This window comes from Polistes dominula, unplaced genomic scaffold (assembly GCF_049000335.1).
Source record: "Polistes dominula isolate Pdom_NZ unplaced genomic scaffold, Pdom_raw_medaka contig_12, whole genome shotgun sequence".
Classification (NCBI taxonomy): Eukaryota; Metazoa; Arthropoda; class Insecta; order Hymenoptera; family Vespidae; genus Polistes; species Polistes dominula.
This window is the reverse complement of record NW_028301116.1, coordinates 3,319,868-3,343,236: the sequence shown is the minus strand read 5'-3', so window position 1 is coordinate 3,343,236 and position 23,369 is coordinate 3,319,868. Positions and strand designations below refer to the sequence as shown.

Here is a 23,369-nt window from a genome sequence, read left to right as displayed (position 1 = left end):
AACAATGCAAACTACGCCGTGATAATCCGCGATTCACCTCGACGCGTTCTTTAACCTTTCTTTTCTCTCTCTCTCTCTCTCTCTTTTTAACTCTGATCGCGTCATTTCTATCTCTGTCACTTATTCTCTTTCATACTTAAGTGCATTCATAAAAAAGTACTCTCTTTCCCTGTTATATTTAGAACAATTGTATTTTCATTTTACCCTCCTTTGATTTATTTCTTTCTATTCAATGATCGAAGCGAATTCAAATTAAAAAATCTATTTGATTATACCTAATAATCATTTATAATAAATATCATGTTTTAAATAAATAATTATTATTCCGACAAAAAAGATTTGAAATTCGAGCTTCTTCAAAAATTCGCGCCTCCGTTAACTCTCAGTTGTCGACTTGAAGATTCTTACCTTACCGACAGCGTTGATATACGTGACAAAGAAAAATAAGAAAATTTGTTGGAAGTCACGCCAGGGTGCGTCAAATGCGTCCGCCAACATGGCCACGTGCTAACGAGGGACGTGTTTACGCGAGAGCTAGTGTAAAAGAGAGAAAGAGAAAGATATCCGAATGAACTTGAGTGAGAAAGAGATATATATATATATATACATATATAGGGAAAAAGAGGGAAGAAGATATAGGCGTCACCGTTGTACATAGATTTTAAACGGCACATCGTATAAATCGTCTATGGTGATTGGTTCGTGTTCCTAGTCATGACGACATAGAAATAAATAAAGAAAAATAAAGATAAAAATAATGTTCTTGTATAATTCTTGATCGCGTTTTAAAAAATACGTCCTCGTCGTAGTTGTCCCCGAGGTCGTCGTGTTGTTTTGTCGTTGCCGTTTCTCATCGTAGTGTTGGTGTTGATGTTGAATATGGCGAAGAACACTGACGAACCTAATCGCCAACAACTCTACAGGTCTACCTGCTGCAAGGATAAAACTAAAGAAAATGAATTTGACGATGAGCAATTAACAAAACGTTTCGTTAATTCTTGCACAAGCTCATCATCGATTGCAACTACCACCACAAGTACAAATACAAATACAACAACAACGATGATGTCAACAACGGTTTCAAGAAATTATCGTCCACGTGGAAGCCTGGCAAGAATTCTTTATGATAAACAAAGAGCCGACGAGAGATTAGATGCCTATGACAAAAGACAGGTTAGTTTTTATTATTAGATAATATTGATATTAATTGATTTCAATTAAACGAAAAATGTAGGTTATACTGTGAAACTAGCTAATGTAAGACAGAGTCATCTGCTTTTCGTCCTTTATCAGAGACGTTCAATGTGAAACTCTCCTCTTATGCGGTTGCGCCTGCGTTTTATGATTCCCGCCGCCTGAGGTCACGTCTGTCCTTTCAGGAACGTACTCGACTAATTTCGGTACCCTTTCTTTATTTTTTCTTCCATTAACTTCAAAAATATTGTAAAATATTTAAAAAAAAAAACGTATATTTAAAATAATGTGTATCTATGATAACAGAACATTATTCGTATCGCAATTGGTCGAGTTAATAAATTTTTTTAATTTTTAATTTTAAAAGGGACAGAGTTGTGATCCATTTAATTTTATGACGATTATAAATGAAATTTATTGTATTACTTTATTATTTAAAAATTAGTATTAAATTATATCAATTATCTGTGATAGGTTTAATCTTAAAAGCTTTAATGATTAATTATAAAATAATATTTATAACAATAATCGTATGAAAAATCATGATAAACACTGTTAAATCGAACAATTGAATTTTTGATTAAATCGGATTTATCAACCCAACAAAATCTCTTACAATTAGATTTAATCGTTCAACACAACAAGCTGATAAAATTTATTTGCTTGTTTTCACAAATACACACACACATACACACGATGTTTATTAAAATACGAGTCGCGTATTACGCACGCTATCGCTTATATTTAAGTACTCGTGTGAATCATCCATAAAGATAAATTATATTTATCCCTCTCGACGCAAAAAAAAATTATTTTATAGCCTGCTAAACAAATAATAATAATAAAAAAAAAAGAAATTTTACTCCAAAAGTAAAAATTATGTTGACGATAAAATTTGCTGTATGAATTCTCTCAGTCTGCTTGTACATTTTTTTTTTCTTTTTCTTTTCTTTCTGGAGAATTTTAACGAAGGTCGATCCCTTAATTTTATTATTCTTTTCTTTTTTTTTTACAAAGAAACGAGCTCTCTTTGAAATCTGACACACAACGAACGCATAAACATACACACACACATACACACACACAATTTTAACCAAACAGTAGATAATTGTTGTCGAAGAGGGTGGGTCGAGAGGAGAGGAATATAAGAAGAGGGAAGTGGAGGAGGAGGAGGAGGGAAATGCGAGATCCGTGTCGAGGTAGAGGAAAGAGGAAAGAGGAGATAGTAATAATTAGTACAATTACCGCACAAGGCCGACCACCGAGTCTATCCTCGCTTTTCTCAGACGAACCTTCTCGAGAGTCAAGACCGTGCTCGGTAATTATGGTATAATTACGTCCTCGATATTCCTGAAACATCTCCGAAAGCGCCTCCAGCATCTTGTCGAAGTCTGGTTCCGCGTGAACCAAACATGGGTTCAAACCCCCCACCCTATTTACAATTGTAACGTCTTTTCTACGCTTTTGATTTTTCGTATCTATCTTTCAAAAGAATATTTCTTAGTAAATAAGTTCATATTAAATAGAAAATTAATAGAGATTACTATCCCATTAATAGCAATCTTAATTAACCCTTATCGGTCGGAAGTCACGTAAGAGGTGACTTAGAAATAACAAATTTTGTATTAATAATTAAATAATTTTTATTTTATTTTAGTACACGTTAAAAAAAATAAATCATTTTTAATAATAAATAAGTTATTTTTATAATATCAAACAATTTTGTTGCATATTTACCAAAACCATTTACAACTTGCACTTAGTGAAAATCATCAATTATAAAAATCTGACGATCGATAATGGTTAACTCTCTTATACGTGGGTTAAAAAGTTTTAAGTTTTATACAAAAACAATTTAAATATATAATAAAAAAAAAAAACTTATATATGTACTCGGTAGGATATTTTTACACGAGTCGTTATCTCTGCCTCGACCTAAAAACGAGTGAAATGATAAACAAATGGAGGAAAGTATAATGTAAGCGTTAATTAAAACACAATGGTTGCATTTAAAAGACAATAACAACAACCAAGTATATAAACGTTCGTTTAGATCTTTTCTAACAAAATAAAATATCATGTGTGCAGATCACACGTTTTAGAAGTGAAACCTTCAAAAAACTAAGTTTCGAGAGAATAAGACCAATGCACAGTTTCAAGAGTAAGATAATTGTAGGGTTTATTTATTATAATATTATTACCATATATAACAAAGGGCACTGGTATGATCTATGAGTAGAATAGCTGATAAAAACTACACTTTTCCAAATTCAAGCAATAAAAATTGATGAATGCGATAGTCATAGATAGACACAAAAATCGTAGGATGTTTATCCTACACATATATAAATGCATTTATGTGCACGTATGTAATATATATGTGTGTGTGTGTGTTGTTAGCTGCTATAGGAACGTCGAACGAAAAGATGGAAACTTATTAGAAACTTTATTTTGAATAAAGCAAAAAAAAGTAGAATGAAACTTAGTAAGTTGAAGTGTGTGTGTGTGTGGCATCGTACGAATATAAAAGGAAACAGCAGTGAACCGTATGGATTTTATGATTTTATAGATCCAAGGATCGATCTTTCGATCAATCGGATCCATAGATAGATATATAGATAGATAGATAGATCAAGATATGTTCGTAAAACTTCTAACCTCCTCTTTCCTCTTTCTTCTTCTTTTTTTACTTCCCTTTTTCCAAGTCGAGCATGGAAAAACAATAACCCTCTTTATCTGGAACGTTACGAAGGTACTTTCTTCGACGGTGCGCGTAAATCGATTCGAAAGGTCGACCAAGTCGCGTGGGCGTCACTGAGCGGATTCTCGCGTATATGAGAAGACCCTTTTCGTCTCTGGGATGGAGGTGTCTAAGGATTGAAGAAGAAAAAGGTAAAGGAGAAAGAAGAAGAAATTTGAAATTCGTGCGAAGGTTAGTGCTTGAAGGGTTTCCACGTTGAAATCGACGCTCTTCTTTGTCGTTCTCTTCCCTCTTCACCTCCTCATCTTCTTCTTCTTCTTCTTCTTCTTCTTCTTCTTCTTCTCTCATGCCTAAAAATCTTCTTCAACGCGTCGTCGTTTCTTTTCTTTCCCCCTTTTTCGGAAAAGAGAACTGCCGAGACGAGACGAGACGAGACCCTTCCGAATCCTTCGTCTAATATCCCTAAGCAAGTAACTCGCGCGAGAAGGAAAAAAGGTCTAAAAAGCTAGCGCGTATGTTTTAAGCTTTTAAAAATGGCGTCACAAGAGGAAAGGAGGACCCACGTCAGCTGTGCTTCCTACTGCGTCCTATCTTTATATATATGAAAGAGAGAGAGAAAGAATGATGGTTTGGATGCGGCACAGGGCGCTGCTTTGAAATATTAAGTGACTGATGGATGAGACTCCTGAGGGGAAAGCATCTTACTCTTATTTTTACTCGCCTATGCTTTTTCGGTTTCTTCTTTTCTCACTCCCTTATCTTTCTCTCTTTCTTTTTTCAGCCTCACTCACTCTCTCTCTCTCTCTCTCTCTCTTTCTTGCAAACTTTATAAATATTTTTTTCTCTCTTAACTTTATTCAGTTACTTCTATCAAGTTAATGTATTAATTAATTAATTATTTTATCTATTATTCGTACTCATCGTTAATATTGAAAATAAGAAATTTGATAATAATTATAATGTCGTGATTTGATACTATTTTTTATTAGGTTTTCAAACTAATCATATTTTAACAAATATTTCTTCATTTAATTTTCCTAGCTATCGATACCACCCCTCCCTAACTTTATTTATTTATTAACCCTTATCGGTCATCAGATTTTTATACAAATGAGTTTCACTAACATAAGTTATTTATAATTTCGGTAAATATTAAACAAAAATATTTAATATTATATTATAAGAATAACTGTATTTATTTATATATATTTATATATTTATTTTTTCGAAAGAGAATACAATATAAATATATAAAATTAATAATTAATTAATTATTAATAAAATATTGTTACCTCTAAATCACTTCCCACGTAACTTACGACTAATAAAATTTAATTCATTTCTTTTGATATTTTTTACTATTAAAGATAATAATAATACTTTTTGTTAGTATAAAAAGCAAAAAAAAATATTTTAAATTATTAAATTATTAAATCGATTAAAGATCGACATTTGATTGACAAAAGAATAAAAATATATTTCACATCATCATCGTTCTTGTTGTAAGTAATACTTGCCTATCATACGAAGTGTTGCCGATAAAAAAAAAAGATAAAAATAAAACTATAAATAAATGTGCAAAAAAAAAAACAAAAGCAAAAAAAGATGAATAATATACACTAACCATCAGTAAAATCGGTCGATCTCGCAGCATCCTTGTTTGATCGATGTATGATAACCGGTCGAAGAGATAGATCGCGTTTATACGATAAACACGTTCCCGTAATCACAGTCGACACGCATGGCAGCCGCTAAATGACAATGTAAATAATGTCGTTGAACGATATTCATTAAATACTTTGCCGTTTTGAGAGGAACGTTCATGGTTAAAATAACCGTTATCGTGATCCGTAGAAAAAAAAAATAATAATATAAAGATTGTAAAGGAAGATAACGATAAAAAAATGAATCACCAATCGATTACGTTTTCAAGTGATTTACAACAAAATTTGAACACATAAGTCTATGGTGTTTTATTCTTGACACTTCCTCTTCTTTGCAACTATGAACATAAACAAATAACTGAAAATTCTTGAAACATAATTTGAACTTGTTAATATTTAAGATAACAACGATTTATCATTTTGAAATTTGTCAGTGTTTTTAATTTTGAAAAAAATTAGCAAAATGACTGTAAACTTTTGTCCATTGGGTATATCCGAAAAGGATCATCTTTTCTTTAATCTATTCGTATAATTTGATTGAATCTTTCTGAGGTTTATATTGGTATGTTTACATATGTATATAATGTATTTATATACTTAAATACTTAATAGATACGCATCGAGAAGACCGGTTACACGTCTAACCGAAAAACTGATTCTTCCAGACACGAACTGGCATATGTTTCGTATTTATGTCTTTATTCTTACAGAATGATACCGGTTGTTGAAAAGAAGAGATTTAAGTATGTATCTTTTATGTGATTTCTTTTTCTTTTTTTTTTTTTTTTTTTTTGTTATTTGATGTGTTTAGATATTTTTCTATTCATTTTAAATTATTGTAATTTTCAATTGATATTTTAATATTATTATTTTAATTTTTGTTTATAGAATGTGACTCAATTATTTTTGTTTCATATTTTTAAATAGATCCTAATTTGTTTTTAATAAAAATTCCATTATTTTTATATGATATTTTAATCGTATTATTTTAATTGAAAGAAAAACATAAAATCTTAAATATAATAATATTTAGTAAGTAAAATATACATACTATATATAATTTTATATATTATACTATTGTTTAAATATAATATATATATTTTTTCGAGTATCTTTCAAATTGGAGAAAGTTGTTAAGACGATTCTATCTAACTAAAATTAATTATAATTACAAAAAAAAAAAAAATTTTAAAAAAAGATCTTTAGAATTAGGAAGATTCATATTTTTAATGTAAAATTTTTGGATGCGCGTTATTGAAAATAAATTAAATTCTGCGAGCAAGACACGGAAGGGTCAAAGGTTTCAAGACTCGAGATAAAATGAGATTAAGCGTATCTACCAGCTATCTATTCGTCCGTTCATATCTACATGTATCTTCTTATCTACCTGTCTCTAAATTCCTCTTTTCTTCTCTGTCTTTCTCAAACACTAGACTTACACCATACCCTCGAGGAATATTTTGCTAGAGAAAGAAAGAAAGAGAGAGAGAGAAAAAAGAGAGTCGATAACGATCCTCGTTCAACCTCGGGGCTATGTTATCCGATATGTATAGAACCGTGCGAAATAACTTGCAAATTACAAAGCTTGTGTCAGAAGAGGCACAGCACGTTTTCAATTTTTATTTTTCTATCATACTTTTGTGCTCTCTTGACTAGAGACCCTTTTCCTTCCTTCCTCTTCTTTTTCTTCTTATTCTTATTCTCATTTTTATAATATTCCTTGAAAGAAACTCGTCTATTCTAATCATCCGATCGCATATATTGTCATAAGTTTAATATTAAAATCATATTATGTTATAAATATTTTAATATTGAATCAATGAATCGTGTTAACTGAACAACATCATCCTAATAATTATTTACAATATTATATATTAAATTTATATATATATATATATATAATAAATATTCATTCTTTATCCTATCTTTCCAAAGAATAAAATAAGTGATAAAAAAAAAAACATAATAGATAGTGAATTAGAAATACAACAAATTTTTATATTATATGTTATTATTTTTTTATTTTTATTTATATTAATAATATTAAATATATTATACTATAATATAAAATATTTATTTAATCAATTTAATTATTAATAAAAGAAATAAAGATATCCAAAATATATCTTTTTTTTCTTTTTCTTATTATCTAATCCGATAGTTTCAATATTTAACTAAAGTACCTATATATCAAAATACATAGTTGATAAGTATTTACAATAAAGATAAAGAAATAGTAATAAAAAACAATTAAAAAAAAAAAGAAGCGTTTCTCGCACGTGTTTTCACGCACGATCGGTCTTGCGGCTCGCTCTAAAAAAAAGAACAAGAAGAAAATGAAGAAGAAGAAGAAGAAGAAGTTGTGTAAAAAGATAGCAAAAATAAAAGATTCTAATAGTAAGAGAAAAACGATGGTGAATGAAACCTAGAAAGAATTTCTCTATAATGAGCAACCGCGACCAATGAACGAGGAAACAAAACAAAACAAAAATTAAATCTTTCTTTCCTTATCTCTACCACCCCACCACCCACACCCCCTTCTTTTCTATCTCTCTCTTTCCATTTATTTTTCTCTATCAATCTATCTATTTTTCCCTTTTGGTTAACCCTCTCCTCCCTCTCCTCTTTCTATCTCTATCTCTATCTCTATCTCCTTGTCCTCTTCTTTCGTTCTTTCTTTCATTTATTTTTCTTTAGACACAAACGAAGTGATATTCTAGGCGCAAGGTAGCTCGTTAGTTGGATATCGTCGATCTCGTAGATTTCGTAGATCTTTCGCAGATCTCTAAACTTCTTCGTTCACTCTCTCTTTCTCTCTACTCACGGTTAGTTACACCCTCAACGCTTTTTCCAATCAGCCCATTTTACCGCCTCAAGACTTCTTCTTCCTCTTCTTCTTCTTTTTCTTCTTCGTTCGCATGATCCCTCTCTAAAAAGAGAACCTCTCTCTTTTTTTTATTATTCTTTTCCTATTTCTCTTCCTTTACTTTCCTTCAACTTCTTCCACCACCACCCTTACGAATCTTCTTTTTCTTATTTTTATTCTTATTTTTATTCTTATTCTTTCTTTTCGTCCACCTCGTTGTGTTTCTCTCTCGGCGATAGAAAGAATGCATCCAACGTTGGTTTGACGCGAGAAAAAAGCCCCTCGAGATAAGCAGAACGACGTTTTATACGAGATTTCGAGACAAAGGGGAAAACGCTTCGAGGGTGACGACCAACCCAACCTCTACCACCCATCTACCACCCCCTTTACTCAATCCCAAGTTTCCTCACCATTATATTCTTTCTTCTTTCCTCGCGTCGCGTCTATGGTCGGATTGATTTTTTAAAAGGGAACTCGACCTCCAACCTGAATATTTATCTTTTTATTTTTTTATTTTTTCATTCTCTTTCTCTATTTTCTTCCTTTATTTTCTCTTTGAATTATATTTTCTTTTTTTTTTTTTTTTTTTACTTTTCTTTCTTTCTTATTACAACGTTAATGCTGGATAATCCAGATCTTTTGTAGGATCTTAACTTTGTTTGAGTTTTAGCATTGTGAAAGTCTAAAGGGGGTGGTTGGGATATTTGATAAGTAATTTTCTGTTATATTTAATTCTTTAAATTATTTTACGTACCATACACATTATTATAATTTTTTTTTTTTTAATTTAAATAATTTAATTCAAAATAGGAAATATTTTATTAGATGAAATTTATCTAAGAAATTAATGTATGACTTCCTATTATTTTTTTAGAGTAAAATTATGAATAATTAGTATATGTGTATGACCAACAAAATAAAAAAAGAAAACAAAATCATTAATTAAAGTAAATTAATAATTTCGAATATAATTTTTAAATAGAAGTAAATTTTTAATAGAAATATTGTCTATGATGATGACGATGATGATGATGATGATGATGATGATGATGATGATGATGATGATGATGATGATGATGAAAACGAATTGAAACTTGTATTTGATTTGGATTCGATGAAGCCTTTTTATTTTATTTTTTTTTGTTTTTGTTTTACGAGAACGTCGAATCTCATTTTCCAACCCCCTCCGACAAAACTATCGTCGTTTCACGCTCGGCACCACCCGCAGCAATAGCATAATGGCCTAAGGAAGAAGAGAATGCGTTTGACTCGCGATCCTACACGGCTTTGGAATCCAAAGAGCTCGACGTACGACCGTCCAAACATCCCCAGTATTCCTCGCGGAAAGCATAAACTCCAAAGACGTCGTTCTTTAAAAAAAAAGAAAGAAAAAAAAAGAACGACTTATGTTAGCCATTTTATGCTTCAGTTTACACGTGCCTTTTCCTTAAAACATTCCGAAAGTAAAATAACCAAAATACGTAATTGTACGTTCGTAATAATATTTTTCTTTTTTCCTCACCCCGTTTATGTTAACCAAAACTTTGTTTGGATAATTAATCTCGCGTAAAATCTTTTGAAAAAAAATAATTACATCCCCAATGACACACGTATGTAACACGTGTTACACGTATGTAACAATTTTTATTTCGAAGTATAGAAAGTGAATAGATTGTAAGGTGAATTTTAAATATAGAATTTAACATTGACAAAAATTGAACTCTCGATAATAAAAAAATAATAATAAATTGCAAGTTCATGAATTTCAACAATAATGATAAGAAGACGTTTATTTTATTATTTTTTAATTAAATTATTTCTATAGGTTTTAAAACTTACCATTCCATTCGCGTACATCTCATAATTACTAATATATTTATAATTAAATTAATATAATATTTAATTATAATAATAATTATTATATTTAATTTCTATCTTAAATTATTATTTAATTCTAACTTAAATCTATAAATATCTAATTTAATTAATATTAAAAAAATTATAATAATATTTAAATTATAAATTAAAATATATAATAATAAGTATAATATTATAAATATTATAAATTAAATATAATATTATAAATTTTAAACATATATAATAAATTTAAAATAATATATATATATATACGTAAATATACGTCGAAAAAGAGGAAGAAGAAGAAGAAGAAGAAAAAAAAATCATGATTTATTTCGTGTCGTATGGAAGACATCGAACATATGTATACTCTACGATCGATTATGTATGTATGTACATGCATACATATATAAATATATATTAAAAAGAAGGAACAAAGCTTCTGATATATGTATATATATATATATATAACTATAGTTCTTTCTTTCTCTCTCTTTCTCTTTCTCTTTATAGGATGATTTAATATTCGAGCGAGTTCTCTTCGCGTTCTCCACACGAACGACATAGAGGGACCGGAACCCCTCGTTTCTTTCGTTCGCATCCAAGATGAGATGCGTTTGAAATGTTAGAAATCCTAACGAACTCGTTATTCATGAAACGTGCTCTTGATCCACCGAAACGTAACTATTTGCAACACGGCAAGAACTCGTCCGATCTCGGGGATAAAAGTCGATCGTTCGTCCTCCTCCTTCTCTGCTTCCCTCCTCTACCGTCTCTTCTTCCACCTTCTTCTGCTGTTCGTGTCTCTTCCTCATCTTTATCCTCCCCCTTTTATCCAACAATTCTCCTCTTTCGTTCCTTACGACTGGTTTCTTCGCGCTCCTTAGATGGCTCGATGATTCTCTCTATCCGCGTTTTGACTTTTTTTTTTTACAATACTATTGGTAGAATAATTATTTTATATATCCAACGCGTTTAAATTCTCTCGTGGATCTTTCTTATATAATAAATATATGTTTTATAAAATAAAAACACAAAAAAAAAAAGAAAAGATAGATACCTTATATATATATCGTTACCTGTGGTGTATCGTTTTTCATAGTGTTTCGTACAAATTAATTTTGAAAATAATTTTATTATAATATAATTATTTTGTAAATAATTATAAATATTATTTTTAAAATATATTATATTATAATATTTTATCATATAATTATAATATTTATTATATAGAGAGACAAGTGTGTAATAAAAATTAAAGAAACACCGTTTATATTTATATATAAAATTATATTTTTTATATATTAAAATATATATATATAAATTTTATATATAATAATTTTAAACCACGACATGGTTATTCTGAATTTGCCTATCTATCTAAAAATATTATTTTATTTGTATATAAATTTAAAATAATTAAAATTACGATACCCGTACGCGTAAATAATTAAAACTACGATACACGCGTGCGTATAATACAAATATTCACACACACACACACACACACACACACACAATCAATTTTAAAATTATATTAAATTGATCGTATCATTTGTTTTATTTTCTCGTTACTGTCTTTTTTGTGTTCTTTTTGCTTGTTTCCAATAAAGTCTAATAAATAAAAATTCTTTCTTTTGATTGCTCTAAAAGCAATGAGAAGAAATTGATCTCATCGGTGCGAAATTTAAACTTGTCGTCGTCGTCGTTGTTGTTGTAATCTTTGTGAAAGACAGTGAAGTAAAGTGAGAAGCTACGCAAAGATCGGTAGTCATTTGAAGCAAAGTCGTCGGAGTCCGGTGAGAGACGTTGATTTAGATGGCTGTGATTTCCGAGTTGGCTACTCGTTCTACGAGAGTGCGAGAGGATCAGACGAGAAAAGACTATATATATATATATATATATATATATACACACACACACACACGTTTCTATATGAACACTATAAGAAGGAAGGTGCGTAAAGACGTCGAGATTGTCTTTCTCTCTTTCTCTTTCTACGAGACGATTTCACCCTCTCTCTTTTTCTCTTCCTTTCTTTCTTTCGTTACTCAGCGCCACGGAAAGTTGCCACTAATGACAGAAAGAGGAATGCTGTCCGGCAGCGCGCGACCACGTCGGTAGCCATTTGTAATTCTCCGTGAAAGAAAGAAAGAGAGAGATAGAATAAACAAAACAAAAAGAACAAACAAAAAAATGGCGAAAACATCGAATCAAGGTGCGACGAACGAATGGTGGAGAGAAGAGACAGGCAGGCAGCCTGGAAAGACAGGCTGGAATTAGCGACACGCTGCCTTTCGTAATTAAAATCCCTTTTGCTTCCTTCCCCGTTGGGAGAATCTTTTTATCATCGAACTATTACTAACCATCGATTGGTAGAAGGCGAAAGAAATCAAGATTCCTAAGTTCTCTTCTATCTAACGAAATATTTTTCATTGTCAATTTCAATCATAGTAACAAATCTTACTCCGACATTTTTTTATCAATTTTTCTTTTTCTTCTTCTTCTTCTTCTTCCTTCTACGTAGACAATTAATTAATTACGATTACAGAAAAGTAATAGAATAAGCAAAAAATAAATAAAAATACAATCGTCAACATTAATTAGACGATATATTATATTAGGTCGTTCCAAAAGTTCTTTCTGATTTTTAGTAATTTTGTGAGGAATATAATATAATATAATATATAACATACATTATATTGTAATATATAACTATGTATTATATTATATATACTTATATATAAATTATATAATTTAGTTAGTTATAAAACTAAGTAAGTTAGTTAGTTATAATTTATTTAGTATAGTTATATTATATATTATATATATTATAATATAATATATAATATTATTAGAAAGAAATTTTCGGGACGACCTAATAATAATAATAATAATAATAATAATTATTATTATTATTATTATTATTATTATTATAATCACGCGTAAAAATGTTTTAATCAATATTTTAATCGTAATAATAAAGACAAGGATTACCATTATTATCTATTATTGATTTGATCTTACAATTAAATGAAAACAAAAAAAATGAAATAAAAAAATGGGAGAGAGAGAAGGAGAATAAGAGAAAGCAATCGACAGGACGTTTTCTCTTAGTGGATTGTCGACCAATCGGAGTATCGCATTCGTCACAGTTAATTCTCCGTGGTCTGCAGAGGCGGACTGTTTTAATTAGAGAATCTAATTGATGGTCAGTGGCTTGGCGTGGCTGGCTTAGCGCTGCCGAGCGACCCCATAAACGACTTCTTAGACCGGTGCACCTGGCCGGCCATGGTGTTAATTACTCTCCTTCTGTGGCCTGCTCCTTCTTCTTCTTCTTCTTCTTCTTCTTCTTCTTCTTCCTCCACCTCCTCCTTCTCCTCTTCTTCCTCTTTCTGTTCTTCTTCTTCTAATTTTTTTTCATTCATCCTTTTACCTTCCACCTTCAGACGTTCCTTGTCCCCGTGAATGACCACGAAGAAGGACACGCGCGGCAAGACGAAAGACATGAAAGATAAAAAAAGAAAAAAAAAAGAAAAGAAGAAGAGGAAGAAAAAGAGAAAGAAAGAGCAACAAGTGTCCCCCGTCGCGAGGCGCAAAAGCATTCCTAATTACGCCCCTGCCCTCGAAGCGAAACGAGACAAAAAGCCCCTTGATTACATTTTCGTATAATTTCATCGTGCGGCTCGCGCCATTAAGAGTGAAGAGAAGCTTACCCCGCGCAAATTAGATCGATTCCTTAATGCCTCCGGCCAAGTAATTGGTTCTCATTCTCGGAAGCTGACGGTGAAATCGGATATATCTGTCTCTCTCTTTCTTCAACAGCTTGATGCTCCTTCCAGTAGACTTGCTGCTGCTGCTGTTGCTGTTGCTGCTGTTGCTCAAAAGAAAGAAAGAGAAAGATACACGTAATTGCCTTTGCGATGTCTTTCACTACGAAAATGTGACTCGTCTAAGAAAATACCGACATTATCAAAATCGATAACGATGAGTTATTATTCCTGAAATTTTAGAAAGCTGAGACATATCTGAAATGTCTGACACACGTGCATACAACTAAAATGATTATCAAATATTTTTTTTAATTTATCTTTTGTGTTGTTAGTTTTTGTTATATGCAATTGCAATACAAAATTCTATTTGCACATTTATTTAAAAATTTTTATTTATTTATTTGTGTGTTTGTATATATCCTTTGATAGCCACAATTAAACATGTCTGCCTCGAACATTTGAACATTTAATTCATTAACAAATACAAAAATTAGAATAATATAATTAAATATAATTGTATCTTTTCTTTTGTTGAATAATCCTTGCAAATAAACATAAAGAAAAGAAAATGAAAGAAAAAAGAAAGAGAGAGAGAAAAGAATCGAATAACGTTGATGTTTCTTCGTAGTGGTACAAGGTAGACAGCAGTAAGATCCGAGACGATTTGCTAAAGCTATGGGTTCCACTGGGTGCGGGTCCCTGCCGGGACCAGCCGGATGAAGCCACCGAGATTTTCTTGATGAGATCCACCGAGAGGTCTGAATCTTTACCACTGCAAGCTTGGCATTCGTTGGCGAGATCGGCCCTCTCTTGGTTCATCAGTCGCACCTCCATCAATGGGTAAGTCCTTTGAACCTAAAAAGTATAATTATTAACCCTTCAAACAGAAAAAAAACATAATACAGGGTATAAAAAGAAGAACAAAATGATTGAACAATCTTAAAATTAACTCTTCCCGCTTCTTCTTCTTATTCTTTTGTCGATGAACAAAATTATTTTTACCCAAATTATAACAAAAAAAAGGAAAAGAACGTAATTCATCAACTGATCTTTTCGATACTATTCTAAAATTAAATAAAGATATTTTTTTAACACGTTCCGTGCCACCTGTACCACCGGTGATACACGTTAAACTTGTTCTTTAGGCCACGTGTACCACCGGTGGTACACTTACCATTAGACATATTTATTTAATGCGCTGAAAATATATATTTATAACAAATTTAATTCTGTATAAAAATATTCCTATTAGAATATTGATGATGCATTATACAAAATGCAGTATAGAAAAAAGCACGTAAGTTTGTTTAATTGTTATATTTACAATAATTAATAATTACATGTATAATGGTTGATTTTGTTAAAGCAAAATTAAATAGCCTGAGTGACAAGTCAGGTAAAAAGGGCTTGACACGGAACGTGCTAAAAATGAACTAGGAGGTTGAACGAATTTTCATAAAAATAATTGGATAACACCTATGATAAAAATTTGTTGATAAAAAGAAACATTTGAAGGGAAAGATATTGGTTGAAAGTAGTTTTGGTATATCCCTAAGGCTAGAGCAAGAGCAAGACCTACCAAAGGTAGAGAGGATCGTTTGCGAGGTGATGAAAGGGGGCCTTCCCTTCTCGCCAGTTAATTAATAACCACGGAGATACGATCTCCGCCTATCTCACTGTCCGTATAGTCTCGACAAGCTGGTGGCAAAGGCCCTGCCATGCCCGTTCCCTTTCCCTTTCCCCCTTCCCTTCCTTTCCCTTCGTCTTCCCCGTTCACTTCACCGTCCGTAGAGTGGAACCTTCTCTCTCTCTCATTCTTTTTCTTTCTCATTTCTCTTCTCTCTTTCCATCTCACCTGGCGAGGTGGTCCGCAGCGAGAAGTTAAAGGGAAAGAGAGATGGAAAACAAATGGGGGAAGGAGGGAAAAAGAGAAAGAGAAAGAAAGAGCCACGGTTATTGATGACCAGCTTTGTTTGCCCTCGAACCGTTTATTAAAATCCAACGCGGGTGATTAACCTCTTCTCGAGGCGCGTCGTCCTGCCAGCTACCATGCGAAACACCTCCGCAGCAGCAGCATCAGCAACAGCAGCAGCAGCAGCCTCGTCCGTTTATTAAAATCCACCGTGGCTATGGTGGTTCTGGCTACTAGGCGGGTACTGGGATCGTTCGTTCTTTCGTTAATCGTTCGGATCGAACAGTTCTACGTCTAAATCCTTTACAAATTCTTTATCTTACTTATTTCACTTAATAATGTTCTTATTTAATTTCAAATTTATCTATTTGTTCTTGTATATATAAAAAAAAAACAATTTGAAAAATAAATAAGATTGATAATTTGTTTCGTTAATTCGGTTAGGATTGAAACTATGAAAATTTATTGAAGTAATTTTTAAATATGCATCTTCGTCTTTTACCTTTTTATCTAAATTTGTCTTCATGGTATCTAAAGATAATAAAAAAAATAAATTAAATTAATATGATCGAGAAAATATTTAATTCATTAAATTGTACAAATTGAAAAGATCTATGTAGCAAAATTTATTAAAATCCTTTGATCAAATTTTTTATTCGACTAAAATCTACGCGATTTACTTGTTCGTGTATTTAAACAGAAAATGGAGTATAGATAGTAAGAGAGAGATAGGATATATACAGTACTCGAGATAGGGAAAAGTCAGAATCAGAAATAAGAAAGGATAATTCACGGTGAAAACGAACAACGACATAAGAGTCACCTGGATGACGTACGCATGACGTTACAACGCGCTCCTGCTGAGAGTATTAATTACGTTCTCTCGTGGTTGATCCTCTCCAGCTTCTCTTCTTCACCTTCATTTTCTTTCTTTCTTTCTCACGTGACTCCTGGCTGGCTGGTTGGTTGGTTGGTTGGTTGGTTAGTTGGTTGGTTGGTTTGCTGGCTAGCTTCGCAAGACCGCGGGCTCTCGCAAATTAATCATAATTAGCGGCGAGATGTCCTCCATCAAAGTGCTGCTTCTTTCTCTCTTTAGAAAAAGATAGATATATGTGTGTGTGTATATATATATATATATATATCAAAGTGGAACGAGAAGGACGAATTAACGTTAAGGATGAAAAGAGAAAAAGAAGATCGATCGATCAAATGTACTGGGTGTCCTGCAATTGGTGGTGCAAGCAACCAAGCATAGAACGAAATACTAATTGTATGTAAAAATGTATAAAATACAATTTCTTCTTACAAAATTTTACTTTATTTTAAGTAAAAACAAAGTTTGAAAATTTATCAAGTACACACATGCATTTAAATTTAAACCTCGATTCAATGTAATCATTTTATTTTCAGATATTTCAAACAACAACGTTTATAATAGTTTTGTCAAAATTTGTGTTAAAAGACAACACCCCGTATGCACCATTCTGTTTTCAAATCCACGTAGAACCTTGAAAATAAAAATCGTTTGGTAATTTAAGACGGTTAGGGTTAAAAAAAAAAAAAAGACAGGTGATTGCTCGTTTTTCTCTCTCTTTCTCTTTTTCATTTCTGTTTTCTTGATGTTTCTTGGTTGAATTCAGTGATTTCTGCATTTATACTGAACTCTACCAATGTCAATTAACATCGATCGAAAGAGAAATACATACAATCCCACTCGAAAACCCGTAGACCAACGTCGTTATTACCGCTAATTGCCCAACGGAAATCTAAAATCTCCTCCCTCCCGTTGGGTTGGGTTGGGTAGTCTCTCTTACTTCGAGGAATCCTTATTTTACACTCTTCGTCTGATCGGTATCTCGATGCAAATTCGGTTGTTAAAGGTATCGTTTGCTTTCAGAGAAACCACGGTAATTACTAGTGTCTGTCTGTCTACACTACCACTGCAATAATCGTCTCGAGTCCGCGTCCTTTGCTTTTGTAATTTAATCCACTCTCTTTCTGAAAAGAGAATCGATTCTACCAAATCTTATCCTACTCCTATTTTATTTTCCTAGATTCAATATAAGTTAAAAAAATGTTTGCTATGTTTATTCATACATTTTCGATCATAATAAATATGCAACCCTGATGCAACCCCTTATCCCATATTACAAGTATAAAATATATTAAACCAACTGAATGATAAAATATCAATTATTCACTAAACATTCGAGAATTTAGAAAAGAGATGTAAAAGTGACACGGTGTAACCTTCTCTAAGTCAAATCAACGAAAATAAAATGAAATATACGAAAAGAAAGAGAAAGAGAAATTCTGTAAAGGTTTGCGAGAGCAGAACGGGATGGCTCGATAGCCAGTTTTTGTGTTGATCTCCGGCGTTGCGCAGGGTGGATGAGGAAAAGGGAGGAAGGGGGAGGAAGGTGGAGGATGCCAAAGTGGCTTGAAGGCACTCGGGATGAAGAGAGGAGTCCGTTTAGTCCCGCACGCCACCTGTTACCTCCCTGTCTCTTCACCGCTGAAGCTCCCTTTTTAAAGTCCGAAGGAAGCGAAGGGTGACAGGAATCTTAGCTTTGTCCTTAATATCTCCGCCGAATGCATACTGCATACGAATGCGATCCTCCATCCTTGTGATTCGAGGGCCTTGATTCGAGCCCCTTATTTGCCCTATTCCTGTGGAATCCAGCTTTATGCTTTTTCTCTTCTACCTTCTCTTTTGCTTTTCTCATCCTCCACCTCCTCCTCCTCCACCTCTTTCTCATCTTTCTATTCTTTTCTCTTCTTCTTCTTCTTCTTCTTCTTATTCTTTTTCTTTTAACTTCATGGACCAAAGAATTATTTGATCTTTTTCAAGTTGATAAATGGCCTCTCTTTCTTGCACAAAATCAATGATAGCAAAACGTTAGATAGATCATCATTTCTATCTTCGATTTTCTCTCATGATTATGACGAATCGTTGCCGAACCTGTATGTATATCCCTACCTGACCTATGGTGTAAAACCACATCTTAAAGAAAAGTGTTGTTTCTTTTGGTTATTAAGATAGAATAGGTGCAGTTTCATTGAATGCTTTTATCTAATCGTCGTGATGACAATCCGGATATGGTGGACATCATGTTGTCGTTGTCTCTTTGTCGTCGTCGTTGTGTCTCAAGGTATACGGAAAGAGGTAAATATGATTTTAATGAGCTAACAGAAGCCACGTGTAATTCCGTATCGCGTGGGAATCGGGCCTCGACTGTTTCTTTTTTTGTTTCTTTTCTTTTTTTTTTTTTTTCGTTTACACGAATCGCTCATTTTCCGGAAGCAACGTCCTCATCGTCGTAGTCGTCGTCAGGAATAAATGTTGGCGGGGAAAAATTACACCGATTATCTCTGACGAGCCTGACGGAGGGTAAAAGCCGAGCTGTTACAAACTTATCGTCGAATAAGTCGATGATTTAGACTCTATGACGGTACACAACCAACATCTGTGTCTCCTCTCTCGGTGACAAAATATGGGAACGTGAGATGAAAAAAAGAAAAAAAAAATCAATAAGACGGAAGAGAAAATTTCAATTATAATCATTCAATATAATAATATAATTGATGAAACGTCTTTTATCATTTTCTCTTATACAATTTTTACTTCTCAATCGTGAATATTTGATTCGTTCATTTGCCAAATCGATTATAATCCCACTCCCCTCTCTCCCACCATTAAAACGTAAATTCGAAGTAAATTTATTATTCGACATTTATTTGAAATTATAAAAATATAAAACATCAATCAAATACTTTGGCATCGTAATTTACACGAAAATAAATTCTAAAATCAAAATTTAACATATGAATAGGTTCATTTATAATAAAAATTAAAAAAAGAAATAAACATCGACTAACTTCATCCTGTTAAATCGTTCGTTCGTGTCGTTGTGCGCGCGCATCGACAAAACTTCACACTCAACGTGCCAAAAAAAGTATAACCTCAAAATAAAAAGAAAACACAAATTATTAATTAATATAAGAACTCGAAATCCCCTTCGAGAAAATAGGAAAAAAGGTATAGTTATTCTCGTAACGAGAAAGAACGACGACCCTTCGACATTTTATTCTATCTCTTTCTTTTTGCTATTTCACAGCATCCTCCGATTGGTCCGCCAAGAAGAGAGAGCCGTTAGTTCGTTGGTCAGTAATTATCATTAGCGCGTTTGCGCGCCGTGGGTCGGACTTTGGTGGTGTTTTCTTCCGATTGGCAACCCTCTCCGTAATTAATCGAGAAGCGCAGGCGCAGGTTCTCGCACCCCCTCAAAGGAAAACGTATCGGCACCGCCTCACCCCTCCTTTTCTTTCTTTCTTTCTTTCTTTATTTCTCGTACCAATTCTAACCTAACCCTCTCAGACATAAGAAAGATAAAGAAAATTCTTCTTATCTTTTTCTATCTTCCTGAATGAACTTTCTTCTCTCGTGGTTGGAGCATCTACGCTCCCTACCCCTATCACCATCCCCACCCCCAATACCATCCCATCGTTAATTATAAGCCGAGTGGGTGGCGTTTCCTTCCAGAAGAAAGAGATAGAGATATTGAGGAGTTTGCGCTCTGCTAATTGCTCATTAACCCTTTTAGTAATCGCCCACCGCCCTGGGAGTGGCCAAATCCCATCTTCATTGTATTTTAATTCTACGTGGAAAATGGGGGCGTTTACTTAGTATCTCAATTGAATTATTTCTACTTACTCAAGGTACCCCTATTTTTTAGATATAATTATGTGAATTAATTGTAGTACTAGAAAAAAATAGTGTTAGAGATGATAATGCAAAGTTACGTTTAAACTTTTTATTATTCAATCATTGGATATTGAATTATTATTAATTTGAGAGAAAATAAAAAAATAGTATAACTAATTTACGTTTTGAATCTTGACAAACAAAAGAAACTATTTTTTTTAAATTGTTACTGCGTTAAGCTCAAAACATTCAAACATATTTTCAAATTTTCTATAATTTGTAAGTTTAAATAGAATCGTTGCTTGGTAATTATAAAAATTGTGTTTGCGTGGGTCGATAATTTTGTTCAAAATAAAAATCCTAAAATTATAAAATCCTTAAAATATTTAATCAATATTTTCTAATAGATTTTTGCATAACATGTTTAACTAAAACTATCCTTGTTATTCTTGTCAAGTAAAATAAAATCTAACAATTACGTTGTAGTACATTTTTTGTTAATAATACAAAGTATTATAATTATTATAGAGGGGGAGGGGATAGTATTTGTCGTTGTCACCCCTTTTTTTGAGCTAACAACACGCAAAGTGTAAATTACATTTTTCATTGGAGAGATCCATCCCTTTTACCTCAACAAAGTGAAATGTCAGCATATGTCAAAGCCACCCCCTTTCGTGTTTGTTACTTAGACATTCGTTTAAAAAGGTGTCTCTTCTTGGTAGTTGTTACAAAAGGGTTGGAATTAAGAATCATAATATATCGTATTTTCAATTTTACTTAAATTGATATCTTTACGTTAGAAATCGATCATCCCAAGTACAACCCTGAACGTATCGAAGGTAGAAACACATAGACGTGATCCTCGCAAACACGATCGAAGAAGAGTCCTTTAGCGTTCACATAAAAACTGGACACTCTCCTATCTTCTCCCCTCTTCCCCTCTCGTCTATAGACGCACGTCCACTTTAACAAATACTCTCTTGACTCCATCGATTCCATGGTTGCTCGTATCGACTACCATCATTCTTTCTTTCTTTCTTTCTTTCATTGATATCATCCTATTTTTAATTAAATTCTTTTTTTTCTAATAAAATAAAAAATAATTTATGTCTATAATTTTGTATAGAAAATAATAGAAGTGTTTTCATAAATAAAAGATTATTCATTAAATTTTTTTGATAAATGAGTAATAATATTATTTTTTTTAATATCAAATATTTCAGTGATAATAATTCGACGATATTACAATTTCAAATAAAAATGGTTGAAAAAATTTGTTTGTTAGAAAAATGTTTACTTAGTATTATTAAAAAAGAATAATAGTATTTCAGTAAGTATATAATTTGATAATCCTTGAATTTTTATTCTGTGAAAATACAATTTTACGAATTAGAAATATGGAAAGAAAAATTGAAGAAAAAGTCAACTAGAAGTTCGGTGTCACTTTAATAAAGATTCACAAATGTCGTACAACACCATTTTAAAGATGTCTCTTTTAAAAAGGAAAAAAGAAAAAAGCAACATTTTATTCCAAAATGGTTGGATTTTGTCAAACGATGAAAGGACCCACCATCGTACTACTATGACGCCAATAGTTTCACTTTTTATGTTCTTTTACGACTCTCGACGGTGGTTTTCTTGAACGTTGTGCGTTTGAGAGAATCATGGTGTTTTAAACTGGTCTAAAATTCAAAAATGTAGAACCCCATACGGGATTTGCACTATGTGTGAGAATAACTACTCTGCATTTCTATATATATATAAATATATTTTATGATTGCTATCAAAAATATAAAACAAAGGAAAAATGTATATTTCTATCTTGAAGCTACAAAAAAAAAACCAGAAAAAACTCATAAAAAGTAAACACAAAACAGAACGAACGAATCTTATTCGTAAATAATTAACAAAACAAACAAAAAAATAATACGAACGATAGATCGATAATACCGAAGTGTTGTTGGTAAAAAAAAGAGTTTTCTTTATCTGTTTTAACACTTTAACGACCGCTAGCCTATTAATAGGCTTTTTTTGTCACCAACGCTTACCGAACCAAAATTTATTAATCAGCTTTTAGTTATCGATTGACATTGCGATAAAGAGTCACTATCATTACATGAACAGTAATTTGTTATTAGAATCTTATTTAGCATCTTATTAAAATTTGTTAGTAGAATCTGCGGCTGAACTGTCGGTTAGACGTGCATATGCTGTTGAAACCCTAGCGGTCGGTAGAGTGTTAAAAAAAAAAAGAAAAAAACAGTTTAAAAAAAAAAAAACAGAAAAGCTGCTAGAAAGATTAGAATATACTGTTTCGAATCCCTGCACGAATAAGCGAGCTCGACACGACGAAGGATTTTACGATCCTACTTAATTCCATTTACCTCGCGCTCCTTTATCGATCGATCGACGATCGTAAAATCCTATGCAACGTCGTCGTCGATGTTGGAATCGTTGTTGGAATACTGCGGAGGATTTCGTAGGAACAACTGAGATAGAAATGGTAGAAAGAAAAAAAGAAACACCAAAAATAGTAGTAGTAGTAGTAGTAGTAATAATAATTAGTAGAAGTAGTAGAAATAAATAGATACCTAATAGTTTCTCGCGAGAGTCAAGTTGAGAAATTTAAAGACGTAGAGAAGAAAAGAAATGAGCAGGTCGTCGTAGTAGTCGTCGTCATGGTGGTGGTGGTGATGG

General features: G+C 32.3%; 1 protein-coding gene across 2 annotated transcripts in view; it reads left to right on the top strand.

The window, feature by feature from the left end:
- The first annotated feature begins 495 nt into the window (after positions 1-495).
- Positions 496-23,369, top strand: part of LOC107066533 (protein-L-histidine N-pros-methyltransferase) — a 34,877-nt gene continuing 12,003 nt past the window's right edge. For both annotated transcript variants that reach the window (XR_016178103.1, XM_015321233.2), the window contains exons 1-2: positions 496-1,173; positions 14,684-14,895. Coding sequence is in view for 1 of the 2 variants with exons in the window: in XM_015321233.2 (XP_015176719.1) it covers positions 871-1,173; positions 14,684-14,895 (515 nt within the window). In the remaining variant the exon portion in view is untranslated. The remainder of the gene's footprint in view (positions 1,174-14,683; positions 14,896-23,369) is intronic.